Source organism: Bos indicus x Bos taurus, chromosome 4 (genome assembly GCF_003369695.1).
Source record: "Bos indicus x Bos taurus breed Angus x Brahman F1 hybrid chromosome 4, Bos_hybrid_MaternalHap_v2.0, whole genome shotgun sequence".
Lineage (NCBI taxonomy): Eukaryota > Metazoa > Chordata > Mammalia > Artiodactyla > Bovidae > Bos > Bos indicus x Bos taurus.
In genome coordinates, this window is record NC_040079.1 from 45,251,111 (window position 1) to 45,273,887 (window position 22,777).

Sequence of the window (22,777 nt, forward strand, 5' to 3'; positions counted from 1 at the left end):
ATTTTTAATCTGTATATAGTTTTGTATATAATTTGGTGAGTTTGGACATATGCAAATACTTGTGTTGCTATCATCACAATCCAGGTAATAAAAACATTTATCACCTATTAAAGTTTCCTTATATCCCTTTGTGTGTTTTTGTTGTTGGTGTTTCTTTTTGGTGGGGGGAATAAGACCATTGAACATATGAGATCTACTCACTTAACAAATGTTTAAGTACACAACATCTTACCTTAACTCTAGCCACTATATTCTAGAGTAGGTCTATGTGCAATGTGAGTGAGTGAGTGAAGTCACTCAGTCGTGTCTGACTCTTTGTGACCCCCTGGACTGTAGCCCACCAGGCTCCTCTGTGTGTTACACTGCAGATCTGATCTCTGGAACTTACTAATCTTGTATGACTGTAACTTTATATCCATTGAACAACACATCAAGCCTCCCTCGCTCCATCATTCTACATACTCCATCGTACTACATACTATTATCTACTTTTACACTGGTGACTATTTTAGATGCAGTGTTTAAGAGAAATTATGTATAAGAGATATCCTTCTCTGAATGACATTTCACTTAGCATAATGTATCCTATGTTGTTGCCAATGGTAGGATTTCCTTCTTTTTTAAAGCTGAGTAATATTCCACTGTATGTACATAACACATTTTCTTCATTCATCTGATGGACATTTCTGTTGTTTCTGTATCTTTACTATTGTGAATAGTGAATAATTATTCACAGTGAACAGCGCAGCATAGAACACAGGATGAAGCTATCACTTCAAGATACTGATTTCGATTCTTTCGGGTATATTCCGAGAAGTGAGATTACTGGACCATATGGCAGCTCTATTTTTCATTGTTTGAGGAGCCTCCATATCGCTTGTGATTGCACCACTATGTCTTTCACCTCTTGTTAATGTTGATTTCTAAGAACTTTATTCTTAGAAATTACAAATGTCATTGCTTCTAATTTCCTCTTTACTGTATAGTTCATTACTAGTATATAGAAATGCAATTGTTTTGTATGTTAATTTTGTATCCTGCAACTTTAATGAATTCATTTATTAGTTCTAACAGTCTTTTGGTGGAGTCTTTAGTGTTTTCTACATATTAAGATCATGTAATCTGCAAACAGATGCAAACTTTACCCTTTTTTTCTGATTTGGATGCTTTTTTTTCTTTTTCTTGCCCAACTGCTCTGAGTAGAACTTATGGTACTATGTTGAGTAAAAGCGGTAAGAGTGGGCATCCTTGCCTTGTACAGATCACATGCGAAGCTCTCCAGACCTGGACTTTTTTGGTTGGGAGGTTTTTGATTGTGGATTTAATCTCTTTATTGTTACTGATCTGAGCAGGCTTTCTATTTCTTCTTGATTCAGTCTTGGTAGATTGTATATTTCTATTAATAGTTTAGGTATGTTGTGTTTTCATTTTAGTTTGCCTTGAGAAATCTTCTAGTTTCCTTTTTGTTTTTGTCTCCGACCCAATGGTTATACTAAAGTGTGTTGTTTGATTTCCATGCTTTTGTGGATTTTTCTGGTTTCCTTTTGTTATTGATTGCTAGTTGAACTCAGTTGTAGTCAGAAAAGAATGATTTCCATTTTGTTAAATTTGTCTAGGCTTGTTTTGTGACCTTGTACATGTCTTACCCTAGAGAATGTGCCATATGTGCTTGTAAAACAAACAAACAAAAATCTCTGTGTCTCTTCTCAAAACTACTCTAAATACTTCACTTATGGCCACCAAGTGTGTAGGTTTTTTCTATACCAAACAATTCTTCAATTCGCAGTGGACATCAACTGGGTATCCTCCAATTCAATTCAATTCTGAAACTACTACCTAGAGTCAGCATCCAGTCTCACAGGTTAAGAGCTCAGTCCCACAAGATCATGCTGCTTTCCTCCCCCCAAAATTAGATTCTAGTCCAGGTTGTCACCTGTGCTTCTGACCAACCAGATGTAGAGTAGCTCACAGAACTCGGGAAAATAGCTTACTTACTAGAGTACCAGTTTACTATACAATAATATAACTTGGGGACAGCCTGATGGAAGAGATGAACAAGACAAAGTATATAGGGAAGGGGCCTGGATCTTCCATGCCCCTCTCAGCAACTCCGCGTGTTCACTGACCTGGAAGTTCCTCAATCTCATGGTTTAGGATTTTTATAGAGGCTTCATTGTGTAGGTATAACTGATGAGATCAGTGGCCATTGGTGATTAAACTCAATTTTCAGTCTCTCTCCCCTCCCTGGAGGTTGAGGGTGGAGCTGAAAGTTACAACCTTTAAGTAACTATATAGTTAGTTCCCTGGCAACCAGGCTCCCATCCTGTGGTTTTCTAGGGGATTTCCAAAAATCACCTTAGTACCATAAATTCAGACGTAGTTGAAAGGCGCTTGTTATGAATAAAGAAAGATACTACTTTCACCTTTATTACTCTGAAAGTTTTATAGGAACTAAAAATAAAAGACCAAATATTGTAACAAAAGATGTTCTCATTGCTCTTATTAAGAAATTATAAGAGTTTGGGGGGTTCTGTACTAGAAATGGAGCAAATATAAATTTTTAAATTATAAATCACAATATTACAGTGATTTTAAAAATGTGTTTTCTGCTGTTATTGGTAGAATGTTCTACATACATCTATTAGGTCTCTAGTCATGAGGATTTTTTTTTTCTTAAACAAATCTCTCATGAATTCCACCCAAATAGAACAAAAGAAATGTATAAGTGTTAATGATATATGAAACTCAAGTAATTTCCCCCAAGACAAAATTTCATAAATTGATGTTAAGAAAAGCAGTTTATTTATTATTTGCCCTTTGGGATGCTAAACTTTTTGGGAAATAATATTGACTAGGAAATACCTAATCAATTGGTTTTCAACTCTTTAAGATAAGATGAATGAGGAATTCAAGAGTCTTCATATCCTTTTGAAGGATATGAAGAATACTATATGAGTAACAGTAGATGCTTGTGTTTTCCCAGGCCAGGCCAAAATGGAAAGCATTCAAATCACAAATATAAGGATCTAAGTTTAGATACAAGAATGGTTTTTATATTTGAGTTATGGACAAGACTACTTTCCAAGGTATACTTGTAAGTGTCATTTTTGGACTATTGAAAAGAAAAAGGCTTGTCTTTCTTCTGCAGTTTTGAGGGAAGAAAATGGATACATAGCTAGAGAGGTAATTTTCTTTTACTGTGGGCACAGCCATACTCACCAAATGCTGTCCAATGTACTATAAAGAAGTACATTATAGCCTAATCCACTCTGTAACTTCTTGGGGTCTGTTTTCATTACATGAAGAATTATATCCACTCCTTCAGTTCCAAAAATTTCCTAAGAGATTTATTTACAATTATTTCTTGAAATAAACAAATACTCATTTCCTTTCCCATTTCATTCTGTCCCATAAAACTTTTCAACTAGGAAAATACAACATTGTTAAGAAAATAGTGTGTATGTGCATGTTCAGTTGTTCAGTCATGAACAACTCTTTGTGACCCTATGGACTGTAACCCACAAGAGTCCTCTGTCCGTGGGATTATCTCAGCAAGGAATACAGTACAGTAATACAGTTTTATTTTTTTAATTTTTACTCACTTTTCTCAGGAACTTAAGACAAATTATTGTAAAGTTGATCATTTTTTAAGAGAGGATACCAATCAATATGCCAACTTAATGCCCATGTATATTTTTCCTCTTTCTCTTTCTTAAAAAAAAAAAAAAACCCATAAGACTTGTCTCATGGTTTTTTTTTTCACACTGTAGTGAATGTAGTCTAACATAATGTCAGATAAGTACCAGATAGCAACAACTAATTTAAGGGGTTAAAATTCTATTATGGGAGATTTTCTAATGTTTCCAAGAGAGAAATAATCAATAGCAGTTAAAACTTTTAATAATTTATATAACGTTATTACCAGTTAATATTTGTCCCATACTAAGTACCTTTCTTATAGTCCTGTTATTCTATTCTGGGTCCCAGTAAGCAAGACTATGAGTATTTTCCAGAAGAACATAGGCACAAGATGATAGAATATAAGAAGTTTCACCAAAGCTTGGAGCTAAGTATGTATTTACTGTTCTTTTTGCTTCTCCCTCAAATCACTGTACTGAAGCCTTCATAATTTTTAATTTTTGTATTTCCAAATCTGTATTATTATGTAAGTTATTAATCTCTGAGACTCAGAGTTTTCTAAGGCATTAAAAAGATCAAAAGGAATTAAACTCTTTTTTAACTTTTAGTTTTAGATACGAACCCAATTCAAACACAAAATAGCATTTATAACGGTACAGCCACTTTGGAGAACTATTTGCCAGTTACTTCAAAATGTAACACCTAGCTTATAATTCATCAGTTGCACTCCCAGGTATTTACCAAAGAGAAATGAAAGCATTTTTTCCCCACAAAAAGACTAGTACAGCAACTTTAATTAAAGCTTTAAACATAGTGGTCCCAAATGGAATCAGCTCAAGTGCTTATCACCAAGGGATAGAGAAACAAATTTTGGTACACAATGAAATACTATTCAGCAATAAAAAAGAATGAATTATTGATATATGCAACAACATGGATATATTTCAGAAATGGTGCTGGGTGACAAAAACCAGAACTAATAGGGTAGATAATTGGCGTGCTGCGATTCATGGGGTCACAAAGAGTTGGACACGACTGAGCGACTGAACTGAACTGATTCATATAAAGTTAAAGAATAGGCAAAACTAATTTATGAAGATAGAAATCAGAACAGTGGGTTGCCTAGAGGCAAGTAGGGGCATGGCTGCTAAGCAGCATGAAAGAATTATAGAGAGAAAAAATTCTATATATTAATTAGGATATTGGTTAAATGGATGATGTTTGTCAAAATCGAACTGTATACTTAAGATCTATATACTTTACGTAATTATCGTAAGATTAAAAAACACCAACATTTATGGACATTTACTAAGAAATAGTTCCTAATGTTATGGGATTGAAAGATCTGAACAATGATTCACAGGCATACATACCTTCCCAGGAATATGATATTCACAAAGACCAGACAAAATAAGTAAAATATCAGACTGAATTTCCAGAAGAATGGCCTCTTCCTTATCATTATACTTGCTTATTGTATTTTTAAAGATTCCTGATTTGAAGAAAGTTAAAGAATGTAAAGTTATTGAACACTGTATTTTTATTTTGATCAATTACTGTTCTGAAGTTCTTATAAAATTTCAACTAGAACTATCTTTAAAAGGGTTATTTTCATTGCATGGTTTCCTAGAAGCTGTAGATAGATGATAAATAGATTCTTTGAGCTCTCAATACAATCAATATTCTGATATATATAGAATTTCTAGTACATAATTAATTGAATATTATTAAAAGCAGCCTTCTCCAACCTGATACTTCACCAAGAAATCAAAACTGTTTAAAAATATGCAGTTTCATGAGGCAAAGACACATGCCTTTGCAAATATATGACCAAAATACTGATCTTAGCTTGCCTCATCTCTTCTTGTCCTTATGATTAACAGGGTCAATTTGGAAGAGTGCCCTAAGTATGTTTTCTATTTCTGTTACTTCTTTCTGTGTTGTCTAATTATGTCTACCCAAAAGCATCTTTGACAACTGAGGTAGCAATATCTCTATGTCCTTTAAAAGTTCTTCCTTGCTTCCAATCAAAATTTTAAAAGACTTGAAAACAGTCACTTACACTGATGGAATGTCATTCACAAGAACATTTTGCTTCAAAAAGGACTTCTCCTTTAAACTTTATATAAGGAACAAAAGTCACTTTTCTTCACTTAAAGGGAATCAAAGGGAATTAGCATTAACAGCAAGGTGTGGAGCTATGTTTCAAAGTAAAAGGGCCATGGAAACTATAGCCTATTTCCATAGTTGTCCCTGAAGGGACAGTTCTTGGTCCTGTTATGGTGAATTACAGGTGAAGGATCAGAGTCTAGGAAGGCTAGTTGAGTGTGCTGGAGGCCAGGGCAAAGGTATGCCATGGACAGAAGGCCTATATTCTCTTATTAGGACACCTTCTAGGAATCCAACTTGGCTTGCCTCAGGTCTGCTTCTCTTTTCTAGATTAACTCCTCTTCTTCCTATCTGTGTACAGCTATGTCACTTTCTCTGTTATCTGTAATAAATGTTAATACTGAATTATTTTCTTAATATTTATTCTTTAACTCCCTACGTTTACCCTCCCTGTGTCCTATTTTAAATCATTAGATATATTTCTTTTGTATTTCTTCTTTCTAAAATAGCATTGTATATATAACTTCCCTAATCCAAACTACTAATAGCTCCCTGTGCTTAAAGTGGATGAAGTTCAAAGTCTATTATTATCTGCCATTCAAAACTCTTTCTAGCTTGGCCTCTGACTTAACACTTAACTTTATCTCATATTATTTATCTTCATAAAACTTTGACTCCACTTAAACTATCTCTGAACACACTATCATGTATATTTTGGCTTCGTGTCTTTGCTAATGCTGTCCCCTTGTGTGAAAGACCATTTCTTTCTCTTTTTTCCTCTTGAAACAGCCTTACCTTCACACCCTTACTCATAAAGTTTCCTGTTAAGATTGCCCAGCCTTGAAAACTACCCTGTGCCATTTACTCTCTGTACTACTCACTAGGTGCTTTACTGATGGTGCAGGGTAACTCATATTATCTTTCTATGACGTATATCTTTCCTTTTGTTTCCATTAAGGCAAGGTCCTGAGAGTTCTGCTCTATACATATTTATGACATCAGTGCCTAGACAACAGGTGTATAAACATTTGTGTTTACAATGCAATTACTATTTGTTGAGCTTATTACTACTACGGAGCCCTCTGTTAGACTCAGTAAGAGAAGATCCCTACCTCTAGGAACTCACATAATAAAGATCAGTTTCTTTCAAGATAAAGGGATAAGGTCCTAAGAAGAAAAGAACCCTTGCTATTTGCTTTTCCTTCCCCACTTACCACCCAGGTAAGATTAAGACTTCTTCCTGGATATATGGAAAACTGTATTCATCCTGTTAGGCTGGGGCCTTAACATTGAATTCTGCATAATGAAATGTGCACAGAAGAGATAAAATCTACTTTCAGGTTTGGTCATCCTAAGTAAACTCATCAATACAGTGAATGTTTTTGCCTAGCCCCTTTTTTTCAAAATCCTCATTTGGTTTATTTGTAATAATATTAGAGGGTACCACCCCGATCCAGGCTTCCCTGGTGGCTCAGCTGGTAAAGAATCTGTCTGCAATGCAGGAGACCTGGGTTCAATTCCTAGGTTGGGAAGATCCCCTGGAGAAGGGAACAGCTACCCACTCCATTGTTCAGGCCTGGAGAATTCGATGGACTCTATATAGTTCATGGGATCACAAAGAGTAGGATATGACTGAGTGACTTTCACTTTCATCCCAATCTACTACTGATGGAAGAGTGGGCACTTGTCTTAACAGACAAGAAAGTTTTTGAGTAAGCATTTATAATTAACTGACATCCAGCAAATTATATCACTTACCCATGTGGCAGTCACTGAACATGAATATGATTAATATAAGTCTTACTTCTCAAAGTCAGGAAAGGTTAGGGCCAGAGAACTATTTATTATTTTTTTAATAATAAAAGGCATAACGTTTTAACTTTAGGGGTTCTCAATTTTTTGAGAACTCAATTTTGAGCTCACATGTATGAATGTTGGGGATAAAGTGACTTGGCATTGTCAACTCTAAGTTAGAAATTAAGGATATCCTGATATTTCACACCAGAAAGCCTATGTAAATTTCTGAATACACCAGTGTACCAGTGTTCTGGTATGTCAAATGCATTGGAAAATGTAATGTTTTCCTCTTTTAAAATGACTCCAAAAGGCCTGGCCAAAAAATGGTGATCTTACTACTAACAGAATGAGACATAACAATAGTCGATTAAAAAAAGGATAAAGATAATCCTAAATGAAACCATATCTGAATTAAATAAACAAATGTTTAAAGGATAAGTAATCCTGATGTTTTAGTAAAGACAAACTAATTTATACCAATAGTATGAAACAAAAATCAAGAAATATTCAGGAGTTTGTCAGCTATCAGACAAAATAAATGTATAGAAAAACATTTCAAACAAAATTTCTAATTTATAAGAATCCTACTTTCATCAGGACAGAAACATGTTATGTTTTACCTATTAGTTGCTGAATTGCTCCGTTTTCACACAGATCCTTGTTTATAGTATCATTCTCAAGGTAGACCATGGCTCTCAAGAGTCTTAAACTGTAACGCATCTGGGCAAACTTGTTGCCACGGCCACCTGCACCATGAAAACTGTTACCATGACTAAAGAAGGAATCTGTAGAAAAATATTAATAGTTTAGTTTACATCAAGAAATTTAGATATTATTTCTGTCTATATATGTTTAAAAAGATGGTAAAATTTTGTCATACTTCAGGATTTTTCTTTTTAGGGAAGTAAATGTGATTTCAATTCCCCTCTTCTTTCTATTTACTGTATACAAATATATATTTTTAAATTTTACTCAAATGTATCATTATTGCATGTATCTTTTGTCATTTGTTTTTTATTAACTCAACATTATGTTTTAAAAATTATTCACATGGTTACAAGTAGATCTAGATCACTCAGTTTTAACTGTTTTCCACATCCACATTATAAATAACAGTTTATCTGTTCACTAGTACAAACTGCTAAGATGATTCTAGTTCATGTCCTCTTGTTTCCACAAAGTGTTTTGCCTGTGACACCAGAATCCTGTAGGGTACACCCACATGGAGTTCTACTCAAGTTGCCAGATTGTTTCCCAAAGTGGTTATATGAGTACAATGTATATAAATAGATTTTTTTTCCCTTGATCTATTAAATGTGAAATGGTAGTTCACTGTTATCTTAATTTGCAGAGCAATTACATTTCCTCTGTAGTGCAGTGGGGTTGAGTGTCTTTTAATTTTCTTTTTTTGAAAATTTGAGATTTTCTTCAAAAATTTTGAAAATTTTTCTTGGCAAACCTTATTCTTTGTCTACTCTAATGAGTTATTTTCTTTTTGATATTTAAGAGTTCTTTATGAGCCTGAATTACAATTGTTTATCAGTCAGAGGGGTGAATAAATATCTTCTCTCAATTTGTAGATTGTTAGTTATCTTATTCAGATTCTGTCATTCTGTCACACAGATATTTCTGTTTTACAGTAATTGATACATTTAATAATCTTTTATAATCTTATAGTTTAAACTCTTCTGTTTTTTAAAAAAATCTTTTTTCACCCTATTATCATAGAGATAATTTCCCATGTTTTCTTCTAAGATTTTTTACAGTGTTTTACATTTAGGGTTTTAGTTCATTTTGCAATTAACTTTTTAAAACAAGTTGAAAAGATCTAATCTTTATTTTTCTCACAGAGGGCCGACTGCCCGAGCACTATTTTTTTCTCATTGATTGGCAATATCATCTCTGATAATGCCCACCTCCCATATATTCCATTTCACTGGTCTATTCCAAGTTTAGTACATTATAATTTTAATTACTCTAGCTTTATGGTCAGTCTTGCTCTTTCTTGGATATAATATGCATTCTTAGAAAGGTTCTTTTAGAGGTACCTTTTTGTTTGGTGCTAAAAAAAAAAAGTTCAAAATACTATTCTCAGTAATGTGTATACGTTTAAGAATGTGCATTCTGGAACTAGACTCCCTGTATTAAATCCTGGCTCTGCTACTTACTATTTGAAAGGGACAAGTTATTGAACTCCTCTGACTGAGTTCTATCCACTGACCTACAGGGCTAATAACAGAACCTATAACTCCTAGATTTGTTTTGAAGCCTAAACAATTTAATACTGTTGAAAGGGTTAAGGCCTACCTCACAGTAGGTACTAAATAACTGTTAGCCATCAGGGTTCCTTTGGTTAAGCAGCATTACCTTTTGCTTTTCTTTGGTCTCATAGATTTCTATAAATATAAATTATATAAAGGAGATGCAGGAAAATTGTTTTATTTAACGTGCAGGAAAGATTGAGGGCAGGAGGAGAAGGGGATGACAGAGGATGAGATGGTCGGATGGCATCACTGACTCAATGGACACGAGTTTGGGTAAACTCTGGGAGCTGGTGATGGACAGGGAGGCCTGGTGTGCTGCGGTTCATGGGATCACAAAGAGTCGGATACGACTGAGCGACTGAACTGAACTGAATTTAACATGACAATTTAATAACTCATCATATTAAAAGCTAGAGAAAAAAAATAAGCCATAGTTTTCTTTCCCTCATTGATAAATGAGTGCTATTCCTGATCTAATAAAAATTCACAATGTAAAATTATTTCCAAAGCAAAGTTACTACCAGAAAAGAAAGCAGTATCTTCCGTATAAATTTTTTTAAAGAATATATTTCCCTTCTAAGAATTATGAGAATTGAGATGAAATAGTCATATAAATTATGGCTCTTGTTAATTTAGCAGACAATATGTGGCTAGAGATCTAGATTTGAAGCTCCATGAAGGTAGGATTTTATTATTTTGAACATAAATGTTTCTTTAGCAGATAAAACAACATATGGTAACTAGTAGGCATTAGAAAAGGCAGAGGAACCAGAGATCAAATTGCCAACATTCGCTGGATCATCAAAAAAGCAAGAGAGTTCCAGAAAAACATCTATTTCTGCTTTATTGACTATACCAAAGCTTTTGACTGTGTGGATCACAATAAACTGTGGAAAATTCTGAAAGAGATGGGAATACCAGACCACCTGACCTGCCTCTTGAGAAATCTGTATGCAGGTCAGGAAGCAACAGTTAGAACTGGACATGGAACAACAGGCTGGTTCCAAATAGGAAAAGGAGTACGTCAAGGTTGTATATTATCACCCTGCTTATTTAACTTATATGCAGAGTACATCATGAGAAATGCTGGGCTAGAAGAAGCACAAGCTGGAATCAAGATTGCCAGGAGAAATATCAGTAACCTCAGATATGCAGATGACACCACCCTTATGGCAGAAAGTGAAGAGGAACTCACAAGCCTCTTGATGAAAGTGAAAGTGGAGAGTGAAAAAGTTGGCTTAAAGCTCAACATTCAGAAAATGAAGATCATGGCATCCGGTCCCATCACTTCATGGGAAATAGATGGGGAAACAGTGGAAACAGTGTCAGACTTTATTTTGGGGGGCTCCAAAATCACTGCAGATGGTGACTGAAGCCATGAAATTAAAAGACGCTTACTCCTTGGAAGGAAAGTTATGACCAACCTAGATAGCATATTAAAAAGCAGAGACATTACTTTGCCAAGAAAGGTCCGTCTAGTCAAGGCTATGGTTTTTCCTGTGGTCATGTATGGATGTGAGAGTTGGACTGTGAAGAAGGCTGAGTGCCGAAGAATTGATGCTTTTGAACTGTGGTGTTGGAGAAGACTCTTGAGAGTCCCTTGGCCTGCAAGGAGATCCAACCAGTCCATTCTGAAGGAGATCAGCCCTGGGATTTCTTTGGAAGGACTGATGCTAAAGCTGAAACTCCAGTACTTTGGCCACCTCATGGGAAGAGTTGACTCATTGGAAAAGACTCTGATGCTGGGAGGGATTGAGGGCAGGAGGAAAAGGGGACGACAGAGGATGAGATGGCTGGGTGGCATCACTGACTCGATGGACGTGAGTCTGAGTGATCTCTGGGAGTTGGTGATGGACAGGGAGGCTTGGCGTGCTGCGATTCATGGGGTCGCAAAGAGTCGGACACGACTGAGCGACTGAACTGAACTGAACCGAGGCATTCAATAAATATTTGTTGAATGACTAATTTCAATATTATAGGACTTAGTATAATTATTGGATAGATCTAATAATACAAAAAATTTAAATCAGTTTAAATGAATGATTTCCTTTACCGAAAGGTATGCATCAGGTATAGCTAACATTTACTAACGTCTGACTCTAAATGAAATCTCAGACTTTTTTTTAAAACAGAATTTAAATATATTAAAATCACTGAAGGTCAGAGCAACATTTTTAGTTCTCCTTTTAATTGTATTTCTTTTTGTATACCACCATTCAGTTGAAGGATTCCCTGGTGGCTCAGATGGTAAAGAGTCTGCCCGCAATGCGGGAGACCCAAGTTCTATCCCCGGGTTGGGAAAATTCTCTGGAGAAGGAAATGGCAACCCATTCCAGTATTCTTGCCTGGAAAATTCCATGGACAGAGGAGCCTGGCGGGCTACAGTCTATAGTGTCGCAAAGAGCTGGACATGACTGAGCGACTTCATTTTCACTTTTATTCAGTTGAAATATGTAAATTGGAATTTTGACAGGAATCTGAAAGCCCACTTACCTTCGTTATCACACCATGCTAGAAATTCAAGGACTTGATCATTTCCCTTATAGAACAAGTACTCGTCTATTAAAAAAGGAGCCACTGATGACAAAGTGGCAATTGCGTGCAGCTGTAGTTCTTCATACTGTGCTGCAGACCATTCAAGTATTTTGTGTTTCTCAGGCCTTTTAACATAGGTAAACAAAGCCAAAATAACTTTGCCATCAATTAATAGCTACGAGAAACGCAAAAGTACTATGTTAGAAACATAATTAAAACAATTTAAGGAAATTTAATAAAAGATTTCCAATTTGATGTGTTATTGATGATGATTTCAAAATATTTCCTTCCTAAAGATTCCAAGCTATGTTAAGTACCAAAAACTAAAAAACCAAAACCCAAACTCAATAATAACAACAGTTCACTATGATCCCCCTTTCTGGGCTATGCACTCTATGGCTGACAATAATATATAATAAGTAGTAATTAAAAAATCTATATTACTTATATATGCAGTTTCTGTAACTGTAGAACTGCTATAACATAGCTCCTGCTTATGATAAAACCACAAGAGTCAAAAATTTGGGGCAAATAAGCTGGTGGTTATTTCTGCCTTCCTTGGTTTTCTAAAAAAGAAACCTTTTAGAAACTCAATTGTATATTTGAGTTGTATAATTTAAGAAATTGTACACTTTAAGAAATCAATTTTGTCTGAAGTTATGATCAAGACTACAGCTAATTTTTAAGCATAGGCAACAGAACTTATACAAGTACTCTATCTAGTTTGTATTGAATCCATGATTTCAATAAAAATAAAAAGTACAATGCTATGATAATATGACAATCAAGTTCATATTATAGTTGATTCTGACTGATACATATTTATGGTTCACAAGATAGTAACACACCATGTGCTATATTCTATTCAATTTTCTTTTCATCTGGCATTATTCTACAAAGACATTTTCACAACGGTATCTATGGATTTTTCTGAAATTTATATTATTCCACATGGAAAGAGCACAAGATTTAGAACTGAGAAAGCAAAAATAACTATTAGTTCTAGCATTGCTATATTAAGTGAATAATTTTTTTTGAAATACTCTGTGAACTGTAATAGTACACATATTCATTATTACTACCACTACTGAGCCACAAACACAAACATATGACAGAAAAAAAATTGATTGATTCCACTGCTTACATCTGTGCTTTAAGTAACTTACCATAACCTTTGTGCCATTTGACTCTGTATCTGTCATTTTAATAGTTATATGATACTCCATTGCAATAATAAAACACATTCTATTAATTTTCTATATGACATTTCAGAAAATACATTTAGGTTCTACAGAGTACATGTTTTTGATATGAATAATAAAGTTATAATTGTAAAGACGGGCTTTTTCCTGAGCATGTTTTGGTATATTCCTCAAAGTGGCACTACCAAAAATTTTTCTTAGCTCTTTTAATCCTCATAATAATTTCATGAGATACATATTTTTTCCATTTTGAAATTGAGATAACTGGAATTGAAATAAGCTAAAATACTTATTCAAGTATTAACTATTCACATTAACTAGAAAGCAAAGAAACTGAAGTCTACCTGACTAAAGCCTTAATCACTATACTATACCACTTTTATATTATTACTAATAATGTTAATAGACTGAATGCCTCCCTGGAACTTGAGTTTTAAGACTAAAATGAAATTTCAACTAATGTAGTATTATTAACTAAACAGATGGAATTGTTAATAAGTAGTTATTTTTTTCTATTACCTTTTACAAAGCCTTTATCTCAGTCTCACAAGAGACAGAGGAATTGAGCCTCAGAAAGTTCAGGTGACTTTGCCAAGGTCATATAGCAAGTAGATGATAATACAGACTGAAATTCATTTCCAGTGTTCTTCAAATTACATCATGCTTTATTTAGGATATAAAGTATTAAGATAATTCATGGGTAATATATATATATGAGTCAGTCACTCATATATCCAACTCTTTGTGACCCCATGGACTGCAGCCCGCCAGGCTCCTCTGTCCATGGAATTCTCCAGGCCAGAATACTAGAGTGGGTAGCCATTCTCTTCTCCAGGGAATCTTCCCGACCCAAGGATCGAACCCAGATCTCCCGCATTGCAGGTGGATTCTTTACTGTGTTAGCCACCAGGGAAGGCCGAGTGTTTATATGTGTGTGTGTGTGTGTACAAAGAAGTTAGATTTGTGTGGAGAAAAAGCAGGGTCATAGGGCTTGAAATGGGCATCACAGAGATGAGCAATTTCTTCTAGCATTAAATCATCCCTTATTACTATGGTCAGAGAGACTATTAGGCTGGGTGGGCCTATATGGATTGCCTTTCATATTATGTTCTCTTTTTAGCAGCTCTAAATATATAAATAAATCTCCTATGTTCTCCTGCTTTTCCTTGACTTGTTTGATTTTAATTTAGGTAAAATCACTATTCATTAATAGATATGAAAAATTTTGAAAAGGTAAAATTCCAGTGAGTAAGAGTTTGTTACTTAGGCAATGGCACCCCACTCCAGTACTCTTGCCTGGAAAATCCCATGGATGGAGGAGCCTGGTAGGCTGCAGTCCATGGGGTCGATAAGAGTCGGGCACGACTGAGCGACTTCACTTTCACTTTTCACTTTCATGCATTGGAGAAGGAAATGGCAACCCACTCCAGTATTCTTGCCTGGAGAATCCCAAGGGCGGGGAGCCTGGTAGGCTGCCGTCTATGGGGTCGCACGGAGTCGGACACGACTGAAGCGACTTAGTAGTAGGAGTAGTATGGTAAACATATGGGCTGATGAAAGATTTGCAGCTGTGACTTTTAAAAAATTATACTACAAAGTGAGACAATTTAAGTTTTTGTTTTGATTACTTTTTACCTGTATAGTAGATAAATCTTTACATAAGATCACAATTATATTAAACAGCAATTTCTTCAACTCAAAATCTTCATAGGAATTAGAAAGCTTAAGACCTTTTACCAAAGGATTTTGACTTTTAACTGTGAGGGAGAAAAAAAGGAAAAGGAAAATAAAAGCTAAAATGATGTATAAGACATATTAAGATAATTATAACTTGAAAATTTTATGGTTTTTACCTTCATTAAATGTCGCAAATAATATCAAATCCCTGGTAAAGCCAGATTCCTAATAAAAATACACAAAAGAAACGGATGAATTAGTTATATGGAAATTAGGTTACAGATTCCCATATTTACCTAATATTTAAGTATAATTGTCACATTCTCCTTTGTCATTGATTTGAATTCATAAAGCACTAATAATAGGAAGGGATGAAAGCAAGAAAATAAAAGCATATAGCCAGATAAGCCTGTAATTTATTTAATATTAAACTTAATTTTGTAGGTCCTAAGAAATATTTTACATTATTCTATGAATATTTTATAAGATGCTGTTTAAAATTTGTTAGGAACCTAAAAATGTTTTACTATAAGTTACTTATGTAATTCATTATCCACAGCTTCAATTGACAAAACAAAGAAAGAAAATAGTTATTTTCAACAGCTTTTCTTCTTAACATCCCCCAGTTCCCCATCCTGACATCAACCACTCTCATATATGAAAGGCTTGGTCAAGAGAAAACAAACAATTCCTATTTAACCCAAAAAGCCCTGAAGAATGACGAGAACTGCAAACATTTCAGCATGAGGGAACTCGTTCCTGACAGAGATATTCTAGGTGGACTTTGTACATTAGGAAGAATTTATAAGACAAACTTTGGGCTTTTGAGCTTGCAACTACATATTCCTACTACTTTAAGATCTACCTGTTTTCTTGAAAATGTGAAGATGTTATACCTGTTGATTCACATTCATGGAATTCACCCAAGTGTTTGCAAGGATGCTAATGAAGATTTATTGACTGACCAAAGGCTTCCACAGAAACATAGGTCCACCTACATATTGCAGCCTTGACTAGGAAGCTATGTAGGTAATGAATGAAAAAAATGACTTTTAGACTGAGGCCAGGCCCTGCACCTTAAACAGATGCTAAAATTCAGGGTAAACCTGTAATCTTAGTGGTTTGAAGAACTAGAAGACAGAGGCAATCACAGGCAACCTGTGGGATAATATCAAAGAAATTAAGTATAATCAGTTTCAGAAGGACAGGAGAGAGAGAATCGGGTTGGAAAAATATTTAAAGAATTGTGGTCTCAAACTCTCCAAGTGAAAGTGAAAGTGTTACCTGCTCAGTCGGGTCAACTCTTTGAGACCCATGGACTGTAATCCTCCAGGCTCCTCTGTTCATGGAATTCTCCAGGCAAGAATACTAGAATGGGTAGCCATTCTCTTCTCCAGGGGATCTTCCCAACCCAGAGATTGAACCTGGGTCTTCTGCATGGCAGGCAGATTCTTTAGCATCTGAGCCACTGAATCACTGGTTTTTCCTTAAATTTACATATTCAGGAAATTTAAATCAAAGTTAATAAGTAAATTTAAAGGAAATCAACACTGAATATTCAATGGAAGGACTGATGCTGAAGCTTCAGCTCCAATACTTTGGCCACCTGATGCCAGGAGCCATCTCATTGGAAAAGACTCTGATGCTGGGAAAGATTGAAGGCAGGAGGAGCAGGGGATGACAGAGGATAAGATGGTTGGAGGGCATCACCAACTGAATGGACATGAGTTTGGGCAAACTCCAGGAGATGGTGAAGGACAGGGAAGCCTGGCGTGCTGCAGTCCATGGGGTCGCAGAGTCAGACACTGAACAACAATAACATATTCAGGAAGACCTATGAATCTCAATCAGGGCAAATACAGAGAAAAAATAATATCTTGGCACATTATAGTAAAACTGCTGAAAACCAAAAATAGAGTGAAAATGTTGAAAACAGTCAGAGGACAAAGTGATACATTTTACATAGAACAGCAATTTGAAATAATGACTGCTTCTCATAGAAAACAATGGAGGTCAGAAGACAGTGGAATGATATCTTTAAAGTGCTAAAACAGAAGAAAAATTGCATCTAGAATTCCATATTTTGTGAACACAGATGTCAAGAATTAAAGTTAATTAAAGCTATTCCAAGATACAAGAAACTAAGAAAATTTGTTGCTAGCAGTCTGCAGATCTGCATCACAAGGAATGGTGAAGGAAGTTCTTTGGGTGAAAGGAATGATAACAGTTAGAAACTCATATCATTAGGAAGAAAAACATCATGAATAGTAAATATTGAGTACATGAGGAAGATCTCAGCTGTCCAAAGGGATGCAAAGAAGAATTGGCAGACTGCAAGTATACTGGTGACCATAATGATATAACCTGGTATTTACAACAAAGTACATAAATATTGGGAAGATCCCCTGGAGAAGGGAAAGGCCACCCACTCCAGTATTCTGGCCTAGAGAATTTCATGGACAGTCCATGGGGTCACTCAAAGAGTCAGACATGACTGAATGACTTTCACTTTCACATAAATGTTACAACACCGTTTAGGACTCCTTCCTGCCCCCTACACCCACCGCTTCCACAATTAAAATTAAAATGCAATTTGATTTATACTTACAATCATTGGTGCCCCAGGATTTTGAGATATAATTGTTGTGATCACTAATATGTCGTTTCTAAGCTGACGATCATAATGACTAACGCCTCTTATAAACAGATTTTTAAATACTTCCTTCAAAGCCCTAAAAAATAAAATCATATCTTTAAAGCCATATTTCTATGGCTTTACTCAAGCCATAGAAATACTCAAGTATTTCCCACCAAAATCTCCCTTTTTTATTCATTTCAAAATATTTCTAATCTTTTCTCTTTCCAAATCTACCTGTAATTCACTGAGGGAGCAAATAAGAATCTCTCAATCGAGTCTATACATGGTGGTCAAAGTGACTTTTCTAAAATAAAGATTCAGTTACATCATTCTTCTTTCTAAAATTACTTAAAGGCTTTTTCCTTTGTCCTCAGGATAAAGTCCTACCTCTTTACCATGGCTTATCAGGCCTTCCATGCTATGATCTCTGCTAACATCGTTAGCTTCATCTTTCACCATTCTACCCTGTATTTTCTCTCTTACTATATTGAATTTCTTTAAATTTTTCAATTTTGCTAAATTCTGCTTTCCCTTCTCTTCCTCTGTCTAGGATGCTCTCTACATGCAAAACTCTTGTGTTGCTAACTCACATTTAGCATTCAGATACCAGATTAGGGTTTGTTATGAAGTGTTCATTAACTCTCCAAATACGGGTTAGGTTCCCTGTACAATGGGCATTTGTCACTTTATCTTCTAGGACCTGCTTGCTCTTCTTATGATAACAGTATCCTTATTTTTATTTAGGCAGTCACTCTTACCCCACTTCTGTTTCTTGTGATGCTGCCTTTAACTAAAAGGAAGCTAGTTAGAGCATTCCTTCTTTCTGTCACTAGTAATTCACTCTGGAATGGGCATATGGTCAGCACCAGGTTAGCAGGAACTCAGAAAATTTTTCTTTGAGCTTTTGGAATAGGAAGTCTTCTCTTCTGCTTGGTTTGGGGTTGTGATGATGTGATTCTAGACTTCTTGGGTCTAACCATATGGATCTTGAGACTTAAGCCAACACAGTGGAAAACAGTGAAGAGAGATGAAGCTGGCTCAAGTCCTGATATTTGCTGAGCTTTGAATACAGCTGCACATGAAATCAGTTTTATCCTTGACTCCGTAGTTACATGAACTCATAAATTTCCTATTTGGTTTAAATCAGTTGAGTTAGGGGTTCAGTCACTTGCAAACAAAAATGTACTGATCTACCCTCTTCTGGAGAACATGAAGGACCTTGCAATAATTCTCTTTCATAACGTTTAGTATGCTCTCTTTTAGTTGTCTATTTACTTGTCTCTCTCTCTTAACGTAATACAAGTGCCATGAAAGCCATGGCAGTATAGAGACCACCTCTATACTGTTTCCAGTTGTACTTCCACAGCCTAGTACTGAACTTGGTACAGAGCAGACAGTAATTATTTGATAAATCAATGAATAAGTCTCACTCATTTTATTGCTAATGCTTACTGCAATATCTGGAAGAGAGTAAATACTCAAAAATAGGTTTACTGAATGAACAAATGAGAGAGTCCTTTTAAATATCTAATTTTACTTTATATATACTCAAGGACACAATTTACTTTTGTTAACAAGCTACTTTAAATGTCTTCCACATAGAAAGAAAAGACTTGTTATTATGCAAATACATTTATACCATGGTACAAAAAAAAGTCCTGAAACATAGCTATCACATGAATCAAAAACCTAATTGAACACAAATTTAAACAAAGAGTTTAGTTATGTCACCAGCTATCATTTTAAGGCTAAAAACATTCCTATCTAACTCCATATACTTACAGCAAACATTTCAAGTTACTAAGCTGTTGTATGATTTCTTCTTTTGAAGATTTTTCCAGTAAGTTCCAAAGTATTTCAGATGAACGAAATAAAAGTTGTCCAGAGGGATCTGGGTCATTGAGGTGAGCACAGATTCCACTGGCTGCTTGTGCTTTCACCATTAAAGTACAATTAACTTCTGAAAATAAATTCTAAAATTGTTTTATAGACTCGACATTATTAGATAAAAACAAAAATAGTTGAGAATGAAGTGTTCAGTTATGTACATAATATACAAACCAGAAGTTGAGAGATGTTGCAGAGCTTTAAGTACCCAAAGTTTCTCAACAAGCTGATTTTCAAGCAACTCCAATGACTGGATCATTGTTTTTGCCAGTTCTCCAACTTCAGCCATTTTAATCTTATATGAGGAACTAGCCTGCTGGTAACCTAACAACGATTAGTGAATAATATGTGCAATTATTTCGCATAGAAATCATCTACATTAAACAAACAAATGAGTAATTTATCACTGAACAGCAACAACAACAACAAAAATTTTTTAAAAGTATATGGCAAAGGGTCGGATACAACTGAGCAACGGAACTGAACTGATATGGCATTTTAAAATGGGATAGCATGGGGCAGGCAAATTTACTCTATAATAGGCCAGGTAATAAGTATCTTAGGTTTTGTAGCCTATAAGGTTTCTCTTTCAAATATTCAACACTGCTACCATAGCACGAAAGCAGGTATAAACTGTATAAAAATAAGTGGGCATGGCTGTGTTCCAATAAAAGTTTATTTACAGAAGGCTGGTTTTGGCTCAGGATCCATAGTTTGCTGATTCCTAGTGTAGAATTTGAAATAGGACCACAGTTTTAGAGACATATCTTAAATGCTAAAATGAACATTATTTCTTGTCTCTAGATATACTTTTCCATAAATGAAAATGGCACAATTACAAATACTAAATGTATTCATATTCAAGTCAATTCACGACTTTAGTGCTTTCAAGGAACCACAATTATGCAATTTGGTGATGTAATTTGGCAATGAAAATATAATGCTATTCTGATAAATGCTAGTGAAATGTAATGGTATTTTAAGGAAGTATGATTCTTGGTGATAACAGCCCCCATGAGCAACCCTACCACCTCTCCTTTGACACAGCTGCACAGGTGGTTGCCCAACAATCTCTCAACTCAAGAGAGATTAAATACACAGCAGAGGGTACCTGCTTACTTGAGATGCAGTTATTTTCTCTCGTAGTGATATAGTATCTACCTCCCTGATTTCTTGACTTTTGAGACCAACTAGATTCTTTGCCATGGTTCTGAGACGTCTGTTATTTCATCTTTATGCATTTGATCTTTAGCCCCAGACATGACCCCGTCCTTTGCTATGATGGGTTCTCTATGGTATGCCCTAGCTACTCACTTTAGGTATATAAAAAGTATAAAGAGGAAACCAAAAGTTGCATAATTTCATCATTCAGAGATAACAACCTTAACATTCTGGTATATTTCTTACAGTACTGATATTTTTAATGTATCATATAATTTTAACAATACACTGTATGTAGAATTTTATATTCAATTGTAGCCGCTAAACATTTTATTGTAAGCCTTTTCTCATTCTATAAAATATTTTCCCAAATCATGGTTTTATTTGCATAATAGCCTGGTTGCATGCCTGTACTTCATGCTTACTGTATCTTTATATATTTAGTTTACATTTATATAGAAGGATATTGTAATATTAAGGCTCATGAACCTGATTCCTGTCCCCAGGGATATGTCTCATACAATTGCCCTACTGATGACTTCTCAGCTGTGGTCCCAGATATCCAGCCATGCCATCATCTGAAACCAACTGTGTGACAGCTACTGAGAGCACTGCCTAAGGTTTCCAATATTCAGAGCCTGGTTAAATTAAGATCAGCCTCACTTTTCTGTACCTTAACTCCTCTGTCTTATCTTATACATCATTTGTTTCCTTTTTTTTCTATCTTAAAAAGACAGTGTATATATTGCCTAGGTTAACCTTATGTTTGTACTCTTAATTCCATCCTCTCATGCTCTGGGAATTTCTTCCTCTCATTTTCCACATACTAGCTTCTTGTTTCTCTGCCTATAGGGGAAAAAAGAAGTTTTCCCCTATCCAAAAAATTATGAATGAAACCAAATATCTTCTTTGATTTTGCTACCAGTTGAGTTGTTCTCCATCTTCCTTCTTTTTCTTCTCCATCTGATCTTAATATATAAGTCTGCATTCACTGCCTCTATTCTCACAATCCTTTCATTCTTTGGTCTTGTATCTGTTCTATTTATGGCAATAGTTCCACCAAAGATGTACTAGAGTTTTCCAGATATCACATCAATTGGTACTTTGACTCTTCAATTACAGAAGCCTCTACAGTATTTGACATTAGGACTACTACTTCCTTCATCAAATATTTTATTCACTGGCATACAAGACATGACGATCTTTTGCTTTTCATCCTCCACTTTGAACCTTCTGTCACTGCCAATTTCTTTGGATCGTTTATTTCCCCCTGAATCTCAGTATGGGCCCTCTCCATGCTGTTATTCTTGGTTCTTTCCCATGTATGTGTTTTATCTCCTGGGAAAAACTCAAGCATCCAGATGGTTTCAATTTTCATCTCTATTTGGGTGAATTCCAAACCTGTATTTCCATTAGTATGCAGTGTCTACTATCTATCAAACACTTCCTCCTGTTTATCTCATTGATATCTCGAATCTGAGAGTTAATAATCTCTCTACTCATTTCTTCACTTCAGATGTCTTCCCATTTTCCCCTATTCTAAGTAATCTTTTTTTCCTACCAGAGTCTTATTTTCACCTATCTTAAGGAAAAGAGAACTTTAAAATGTATTTTATATCTTCTCTCCTTTCCTAAACTGATTATAAATTATGGAAACTATGAAGGTAGGAAATATATCCTAAAGTAACATTATATCCTCCATATTGCAAGTGCCCCCTGTCTTGATACTACCCATTTCAGTGTGACTCATTTTATCATTATATATTAAGATTCCTTAGCTGTAACGTGCAGAATTCTTTTTCCAGAAGTGGTGGAGAATGGTATTAGCTTTGGGGATCTAACATTATAAATGTTAGAAAATAATAATA

General features: G+C 35.1%; 1 protein-coding gene across 6 annotated transcripts in view; it reads right to left on the minus strand.

Annotated features, from left to right (window-relative positions):
• CFAP69 (cilia and flagella associated protein 69) overlaps positions 1 to 22,777 on the minus strand; it is a 68,162-nt gene that overhangs the window by 25,110 nt on the left and 20,275 nt on the right. For 5 of the 6 annotated variants that reach the window (XM_027539314.1, XM_027539311.1, XM_027539310.1 and 2 more), the window contains 9 exons: positions 19,923 to 20,072; positions 19,644 to 19,821; positions 17,832 to 17,955; positions 15,400 to 15,448; positions 15,182 to 15,303; positions 12,303 to 12,519; positions 8,166 to 8,330; positions 5,013 to 5,131; positions 3,220 to 3,338 (listed from right to left, as the gene is read on the minus strand). In XM_027539314.1, coding sequence (XP_027395115.1) covers positions 3,220 to 3,338; positions 5,013 to 5,131; positions 8,166 to 8,330; positions 12,303 to 12,519; positions 15,182 to 15,303; positions 15,400 to 15,448; positions 17,832 to 17,955; positions 19,644 to 19,821; positions 19,923 to 20,072 — 1,243 coding nt within the window. The remainder of the gene's footprint in view (positions 1 to 3,219; positions 3,339 to 5,012; positions 5,132 to 8,165; positions 8,331 to 12,302; positions 12,520 to 15,181; positions 15,304 to 15,399; positions 15,449 to 17,831; positions 17,956 to 19,643; positions 19,822 to 19,922; positions 20,073 to 22,777) is intronic. The other variant, XM_027539312.1, reaches the window with a different exon arrangement.